Source organism: Limulus polyphemus, unplaced genomic scaffold, assembly GCF_000517525.1.
Source record: "Limulus polyphemus unplaced genomic scaffold, Limulus_polyphemus-2.1.2 Scaffold1125, whole genome shotgun sequence".
In the NCBI taxonomy this organism is placed as follows: domain Eukaryota; kingdom Metazoa; phylum Arthropoda; class Merostomata; order Xiphosura; family Limulidae; genus Limulus; species Limulus polyphemus.
Window position 1 is genome coordinate 92330 of NW_013666735.1, and position 9403 is coordinate 101732.

General features: G+C 35.8%; 1 protein-coding gene across 1 annotated transcript; it reads right to left on the minus strand.

Moving 5' to 3' along the window:
• Positions 1 to 1197: 1197 nt before the first annotated feature.
• On the minus strand, positions 1198 to 6079 carry LOC106462246 (BTB/POZ domain-containing protein KCTD12-like). The gene has a single exon (XM_022389443.1). It carries the CDS (start codon positions 5780 to 5782, stop codon positions 4985 to 4987), a length of 798 nt encoding a protein of 265 aa, XP_022245151.1. The 5' UTR covers positions 5783 to 6079; the 3' UTR covers positions 1198 to 4984.
• Between the last annotated feature and the right edge of the window lie 3324 nt (positions 6080 to 9403).

Sequence of the window (9403 nt, forward strand, 5' to 3'; positions counted from 1 at the left end):
GTTTGGAAGTATTAACATAGATATGTATGTTGTATTGGTGTAAATGGAATTATACTTTACGTTATTTATGATGTGCTGGTTTAGAAGTATTAACATAGATATGTATGTTGTATTGGTGTAAATGGAATTATACTTTACGTCATTTATGATGTGCTGGTTTGGAAGTATTAACATAGATATGTATGTTGTATTGGTGTAAATGGAATTATAGTTTACGTCATTTATGGTGTTCCGTTATATTCATTTGTTTACGATATTCTCTCAAAGGGTTAGCGCAGATAAGGTTAGAGGGAAGGCAGCTAGTCAACAGCACCTTTCGCCTACTCTAATCAAATAGTGAGATTTGACCGTCGCTATTATAGCGCATCCACAGCCCCAAAGTGTGGAGCGCGTTTTTGCAGTAATGGTAACGCGAACCATGGGCTATCAGATTCACAGTCCAACTCATTAGCCACACCCAGCTCCGTGCTAGTATGTAGGAATCAGTGTGGGGCGTTCTGACATATGTAGAACATTACAAGTCTAGCAAAGTAGGTGGGTTGTAAAACGTTCTTCATTGTGTGCATATTAACCGTCTCCACCAATTTTTGCACTTGCATCTTCCTGCTTAATATGTATTATATGTACTAATTTTCACAGTTCATTAGGGGCCAAACATTATATTATTTGATGTAACATTAAAAAAAAAACAATTTACACGTCCTGGACATCTATCTATAGCCACATTATACCTAGATGGGTCGCACTGCAGTCTTCTATGTTATACAGTTTCAAAGCGGACTCCAGTCTTTAATTATAAAACGAAAAACAGGAAATATTCAAAGTAAAGTAGCACGTGTCCTCCCCTCCGGTTAGGTGCCTATGGAAAAGTCCGTCGTTCTTAGCTACCCTTTATTGTAAGTCGTAAGTTCTTATGTAACTTTTTAAACACGAAACTAATATTTAACGTTGGGAAAATAACAACTGCGTTTGTAATCAACTGATTAATCTTTCTTTCCGACTTTATTATGTTAATCCGTCTTATTAGTTACTAATACTTAAATGAATCAAGCTTACTTTTATAGAGTAATATATAGTTTACAAATCGGCTTTTCCTTGACCGAATATTACATTCTCTGATTGCGTGTAACATCAGGTAAGAAGTGAGTTTTATCGTAAATATCAAAGTTAAACATTAAATTTTCTAAACTTCTCGAGTCTCATTATATAGTCATTTATTTTTGCATGGTATACAGGTTTATTAGAACATCCAATAGCCAAACGCTGAATACGATACACAATTACATTAGAAGAAATATTGAAAGAGGTTGCGAGTGAGAGGCCTAGCTAATAATTGACCAAATCTCGTGATTTATGTAAAACAAGTAAGACCTTTAAATCTATATCTATAATATCTAATACAGATTTACATAGATGTTTCTGGTTGAATAAAATACATCGAATCATGAAAGTATTGTAAAGAGACTTTAAAAAAAAACATATTCAAACCAATGTGTTTTGAATAGATAAAATAAAGAACATTAGAGAAATCAAAGTGCCAACAACAACTGTGTCACTAATACTAAACAATCATATTATCAATAAAAAAATCAACGTTACCATTGAACTACTGAAACATCTATATTTTGTCCGTTATTTGTTTACAGCACAGGTATTATATAGCTAACACTTTAATTATTTTTGTTACCAAAAAAAAAGTTAACACTTTTGTCTAGATAATCTGTAACATTTTTATAACGTTAAATGTATCACAATGAACAACACAATATATAACTTGATTACCGGGAAATATATAGTATGTGACTTACAATATACAACGTAAACTACCCATCTTTGACTGAATTAGTTGAATTTGTAATTCAATTCCACATTTCTAGATTTATAATTCATAACTACAAATAATCATTTTAGTTTTAACTTTTAGGTTTTTCTTCCTAAGTTTCTAAATACTGACTAAAATTATTTGTTAAAGCGAAGAAGACAACTGACACTTGAAAAAGATTTTGGAAAACATGAAGACATCTGATATTTTCATGCCATGACAGCTTTTAACTTCGATTTCGCTTATTTGCAGACATGTTATATTCTCTCACATGGGTGTGGGCAAAGGGGTGCGATCGTTGCGCCCGTATCTTTTTAAAACGCATTTATATGGTGTAAAAACAGCCCCAGATACATCAAAATGCATCATTTTCAAGGAAAATTACAAAATTTTCCCGAGAGGGTAATGCCCTCACCCCCCCCCCCGTATGACCTCACCACTCATTTCCTTTTTCTTAAAAAAGTAACGCCCCCTTTATTGATTTCTGCCTACTCCCCGTGTCATCTTTCAACGCAATGTAGTCTATGTATTCTATTTCAATAGTAACACAAAATCTATATTTGTCGGAAGTAATTTTAAAGTTTTATAACTTTGGAAAAATTCCACAAGAGTGGCTCCAGTTTTAAGTATCAGTCCATAGATATCAGAAACAATACTTGTGCTTCAAGTGTTCAAATTAATACTGAGGTGTGATTCAAAACATATGAAGTCATAGGAGATTTTAATCACACTTGTTAGGACTGTTGAACCATGCCATAGTAGCTAAAATTAAAATGAGTTACGCTAGACATGCTGAATGCCAATACGGATAGCTAAAGTTAAAATGGTTATACTAGGCCTACTGAATTCTGAATTGAATAGCAAAAGTTAAAATGGTTATACTAGGCCTACTGAATTCCTATATGGACAGGTAAAGTTAAAATGGTTATACTAGGCCTACTGAATTCTGAATTGATAGGAAAAGTTAAAGTGGTTATATTAGGCTTACTGAATTCCGATACGGATAGCTAAAGTTAAAATGGTTATACTAGGCCTAATGAATTCCGATATGGATAGGTAAAGTTAAAATGGTTATACTAGGCCTACCGAATCCCGATATGGATAACTCAATGAAAATTAGTTGTTTTGTTCCCATTCATCCAGACTCAGAGAGTTGGCACAATTTCTCACAATACATAAAAATCAATTCCAGGTATGATTAGTATTTATCTTTAACTAGCCGCTAGCTATTACTCACAGCTCTAAAATGCGCTTAAACTTTAAGACAGAGTTTCAAGCTTTACCGTTCACACAAGAAAATATTCGTGATTTTAGTATTAATATAGCTGTACAATGGGGGAAATACTGTTGTTAGTTTCGTGTGAAAAAAGAAAAAAAATTTGCATGCACCAACTCAAAGTCTAAGGCTATCTTTCATATAAAAGAAAAGTTGAAAAAGACATTATAAGACATATATTATATAGTCCTAGCAAGAGCAACAGAGATTTATCATTTCAGTATCCCTAATCTAAACCTCGAAGTAGGTGACACAGAATGACTTCATACTTTCTCTGTCTATGTTAACGAGATTGCATGATAAGCTAGGTGCTTAAAACCCTACTATTAGATATTTATTTAAGTCAACAAATCTAGATATCACGATTAGTTCCCCTCGTTCAGTACGGTAAATCAACATTAATTAGATAATATTTTTTTAGAATCATAAGTGTGACAGATTTACAATGCAGAAAAATTTTATATTAGAAACATCACTATATTGAGCCCCTTCTGTGATAGATGACTTTCAGTTTTAGCGAACATAACAGAATCTGCTACAAATTAAGGAAGGTTGCAGCCAGGCACTTAGAAAAGAGTAAAATAAATTTAAGGTCAGGTTTAAGGTATATCTACAAGCCAAACCTATTCGTTTCTGTTGTATACTTTTTGACTATTTTGTATATATGCTCTTTGTTTCTAATAGTAGAAGTAGCAGTTACTATGTCTTAGTCCGTCGTTCGAATTTATTGAAATACTTGACATGCTCTAATCTAAACTTAAATGGTTTCAACTACTTAACTGAAACTCTCTTGTGGAAGGATGGATAGGTCAACAATTTTCAACATTTCAAAAGAGAGATGAAGCACAAGAACAGCCCCACTATTTGTCATGTAACCCATCTCTCTTCTGGCTCAAAACACAATAAAATAATCGTTGGTTTATTTGAAAATTTTTATTCAAATCTACACAAATTACTATCTGCGCATACCCCTCCCCCCATAATCATGAACTGATAGATTAGAGGGAAAGGAACTACTCCATAGTACTCACGAGCTCTTGATCTTCTATTATCTGACCAAAGAGATGGGTCTAACTTTTTTCTCAAAGCGCACCCACGGCCCCAAAATGCAGATTATGTTTTTGGGGAAATGGGACGCGAGTCATGAATACCTGGATTTACAGTACAAGAACGTTAAATACTCGGCTACGCCTGGTCTCAAAATAATTGTGTCTTCTTATTTTCCGCTTTAACAATACAGAAATGTTTGTCCAGTTGTTTAGAAACCTAGGAAAGGCCACCACAACATTCATAAAATAGCTTATACTGTTAGTGTGAAACTATATGTCTCCACAAAGTTCTTCGTGAAATGAAAAAAACAATAATCAGTGGCTGTTAGTCTGTCTTGGAGACGAATACATATCAAGCAAATTACAATAGTATTAAAACAAAATAAATCGAAACATTCTTAATATTATTAACATATCCAGCCAAGTTTTATCATAATTATCCTTTAGCCTCTCTACTCGTTCTCCTTTTCAAAACACTACAATGCAGTAACATGGTAGAAAAATGTGCAATTCCAATTTTCTAATCACTGTTGTTTTTATCCTCAATGTTAATGACAAATTATCCTACCATGACACTCCAGTAGCTTTTGAAGAAACTATACGAAAATATACTCATCCTGTTCTTCCAGATCAATAGGCCTAGCTCTCAGAAGCAATTCAACAATTAAACAATTGTACAAAATGGGATCACATCTAATAGATGAATGAAAGAATAAAGTTTTCGTGTCTCATTTGAAAATCAACACTATTTTGCTTTCGCACAGAAGCCTTGTGCAAATACAAGCCACGATAATCCTGGTGTTACCCAGGTGATCTCTGGTAACGAACAACTAGAGATTATGGCCTGACAAACACAAACTCGTTGTAGTGGTTCCACCGATTCTCTTCTGAATCCATTCCAGGTTTAAGTGGTTCGCCGGTACCCCCACATGCCGTTCCGGAACCTGCAGCTGCAACACAGCGGAAGCTAGCTCCGTTAAGATCGTCGAAAGCCTGCTCCAAAAAATTATGTTTCAGGAAGAATCGTGCCGTGTAACGGTCCATGTTACATCTGTCTGGATCTCGGCTTTCATTTAGGTTTTCTCCAAATACCTCACGACAGAGACCAACCTTTCCACAAACCAAGATGCGAGTGAGTTTCCGAAATTTGACGTCTGCCAATCCGTCTCGACCAAAGGCGAAGGTTCCTCGGTAGCCAACCGTTATATATCCAGGAGGTCGGGAAATATGAGAAGCTGCTGCTAGGCTGAAAGGTACCCGGTGGGAATGGGAAGTTGAGGGAAGAGCTTCAATATTAGCCACCATACCTGGAAGCATGAAATACTCGGCTTCTTGCTTCAAGCGTTCACGCTCGTGGAAGTTTTCGGGAAGGAGCACCTTCTGATTTCGAAGATAGTCCAAAATATATCGGAAGATCACACCATCTCGATCAATGAAAAACTTTCCTTTAGAATCTCGCATCGCTGTCTTTCCGCCTTCGCCGGTAAACATTTGTCCTAGAAGGGAATTTGGTTCTTTTGTCAATGTGCTTATGGAGGTCGTGTAGAATACTCCGCCGACATTCAGTTCCACCACTGACGGAAAGCTCGATAGGCGAACCTCCTGCAGCCCATCTCCATTAGATGTCAAAGACATACTGTGTGTTTGAAGGTAGACAAGATGAAGTCCACTGACGAGGATCTAATTAAAATGCTACTTCGTAAAAGATGAGAGGGGAAACTTCATCAACCGAAGTAGTGCAAACAAGTTTTTCAGTGTTCAGTTTCTCCACATTCGGTATTGGTCGCAGATTTTCCGAAATCCTATCGTCCAGATTTTAAGAAATGTTGCAAAAATTACGTTTAAGGACGCGTGATGAGGTTTTACAAAATTTCCAATGTCGCATTATAGGCCCAACTTCTAGTTATTAAGGCCAACAGCGACTACGACTGCCTCTGTGGTGTGTACCTCTTTCGCGGCTATTTGTATTCCAGCTGACGCTAACAATCGATAAATGAAAATTTACGTTAGAGAAGGTGCTGTCATCTAGGAATCACAACGTGAAACATATTTATAGAAAAGTAATATATATATATATATATGTGTGTGTGTGTACAATATTAAATCCGCTAGACTACTGAAATATATATGAGCACATACGGTCAAAGAGTACAATTATAAGAATTAAGTTTAGATTATCAGAAGGAAAACTCATTCGAAAGATTATGATAATTACACATATTTTATAAATGTTTAACTTCACAAATATTGATCAAAATTGCTTTTTTGTAATGTTTTCTAGGTAATTCTAAGAACCCATGAATAAAATCAAAGAAGAAATAGCAGTATTCGTGTTTGCAAAATATTTAATTTAACTACAATGAAACAAGTGGTAAAAACCAACTCTACTATGTAATATGCTACCCGGTGGCTCAGCAGTGAAGTTTTATAACGCTAAAAATCGGGTTTCGATTCCGTGGTGAGCAGAGCACAAGATATCCCAATGTGTAGCTTTGTACTTACCAACAAAAACAAACTACGTGAAACGATTGTACTGTCAGTGTTACATTTAGGTAATTGGTGTAAGATGTTTCAAAGTTCTAACTTGCGTCTCCCAATTAATATATAGAATCGAACCCCGGATTTTGGTGTTTTAAGTCTGTAGACTAACCGCTGAGCCATTGGAGACAGCATGAAAAGATCATTGTATAGAATTAAATGGTAATTATTCTAAGAATAAACAAATAGTTCAATAGCACTTTTATGATTTAAGTAATTTACTATCGACACCCTAGTGACTCAGTAGCAATACCCAGGTGCACACCCTCAGGGTTCATTTGGTATGGATGAAAATTTTGATAAGATTAAGTAATTAAATAAGGTGCACAGGTATCTAGGTTCTTTCCTCTTGGAGCTATGGTGGTCACACTTCTTTTCTATGTGGATTTTTTCTAGCTAGAAAGATACGCATGCGCGAACACACGTGAATAAGTAATAATACTCAGGTGCACACTCTAATGGTACACTTAATATGTGTGTGCAAGATTGCAGGATTCTACATTCTTTCCTCTTAGAGTTATGGTGGTCAGGCACAAACACACACAGACCCACAGACCTCCCCTTTTAATATTATCTAGAATAATAAAAGGACGTGTCTATGTGTGTGTGTGTGTGTGACTCCAAGATTAAACAACATAGAAACCTGAAATTTTGCACACATACTAAGTGGACCCTGAGGGTGTGCACCTGAGGATTATTACTTAACCACGTGTATGCGCGCATCTTTTTTTACGAGGCAAGGTAGCGAAAATCCACATAGAAAAGAAGTCTGACTGCCATAGCTCCAAAGGGAAAGAACCTAGATACCTTAAATTTTGCACCCATACTGAGGGTGTGCACCTGGGTATTACTTATCTTATCCACGTGAATGCGCGCACACGCGTGCGCATCCTTTTAATGAGGCAAGCTAGCGAAAGGCCACATAAAAAAGAAGTGTGTCTGCCATAGCTCCAAGAAGAAAGAATCTAGAAACCTGAAATTCTGCACTCATAGTAAGTGAGCCTGATCCTGTGTACCTGGGTATTACTTATCTTGTCCACGCGCAGGCACATGCGAAACTTTTTAATGGGGAAAAGTAGGGAAAAACCACATAGAATAGAAATGGATCCTTATATTACAAATAGAAAACACAGACAAGCAGAGAGATAGACACGCACGTGCGTCCGTATGCGCCTGCGCGTACGCACGTGCGTATCAATCAGTCTGTCTGTCTGTATGTGTGACTGTCATACTCCAAGAGGAAAGAACCTAGAAACTTGAAATTTTGCACACATACTAAGTGGACCCTGAGGGTGTTCACCTGGGTATTACTTATCTTATCCATGCACGTGCAGATCTTTTTAATGAGGCAAGCAAGCGAAAACTCACATAGAAAAGAAGTGGTTTCTTATATTATAAATAGAAATCACAGATAGACAAATATACATGAACGTGCTTATTTGCGTGCATACGCGTGCGCATCTTTTTAATGGGGCAAGCTAATGAAAATCTACATATATAGAAAAGCCAGTGCATTTTGGTAACAATGCATTCCAACAGTGGCTTTTATGTCCTGTTGCTTAGCAAGATATGTATTGAAAGTGTTCGGAAATAAAAGTTACTTGCTTCTAAGCGTCCAGAAAGAAACAGTTACCTGCTACTAAAGAATTTTGTAATTAAGACTTAAGAAATAATCATTCTGTATAGAAGGTGTTCGGAAATAAACGTTCAGAAAGAAACGGTTACCTGCTATTAAAGAATGTTGAAACTACGACTCTCAGAGTTGTATTAACTGTTGCAGTACTAAAACGTTTCTTTTGTAGATGTCGGTGATTTGGATACAATATCGTTTATTAAATGGTCACCAAAGGGTGTCGTACTAAAACGTATTAAATGGTTTTCATCACGCTTTTAAAAAAGCCTGATTCCCAGGATATCATTTCAGATCAACTTATTAGATTAATTGGAGTACATCAGTTTTATTTACCTACCTGTCAATTAAACGCTAACATGATGAAATTAGGAAAAACAGGGAATTATATAATTAAAATAAATTCCCAAGTAATTTTGAAATATAAATGCGGATAGACTTCTCCATCTTCAAAACATTTTGGAAGGAACCCCTTAATATGAGAATAAGAGAATGTAATGAAAGAAGGAACTGAGTGCAGAACCAATAAATCTTACAACATATGTTATCACAATCCCATCAACTTGTCAGTAAAGAGAGACCAAGTTTTAATTTATATACAAGGAATCCCAAACTTGTGTTGTACTTTTCGAATGTAAAGAACAAGTGAAATTTTAATACCGAATACATACAGATGTCACGTGTCTACCTATTATTTATAAAAACATTTACATCATGTATATAGCTAATTTTTAACTGATATAAGGAAATGTGACATTCGTGATAACAAAAGATACTTCGTGCGATAGATAGATAGACTAAGTGATATAGTGATCTTTGTATTCTTTATGAAAATATAGCGTGCAACCACCACATAGAAATAGAAACCCCACGCCATGCGATGTTCTTTATACTTGTCTGTGATATTTTATAGAGAAAAGTGACACAGAAACCTTTTAGAGATGTCCGGAACAATCACAGGAAGCTTACTGACTGTCAAAAGGTGAACCTGCTCGAGCTATTGGCGTATCGTAAAGACGTAACAAGAGATATTCAGAAAGAAACAGAATTTAATTTCCTGTAGGCCAACCATATAGCATTACATCCCA

Excerpts from the sequence above, each read along its gene's own strand:
- LOC106462246 (XM_022389443.1), bottom strand. The coding sequence starts at position 5,782 with ATGTCTTTGACATCTAATGGAGATGGGCTGCAGGAGGTTCGCCTATCG.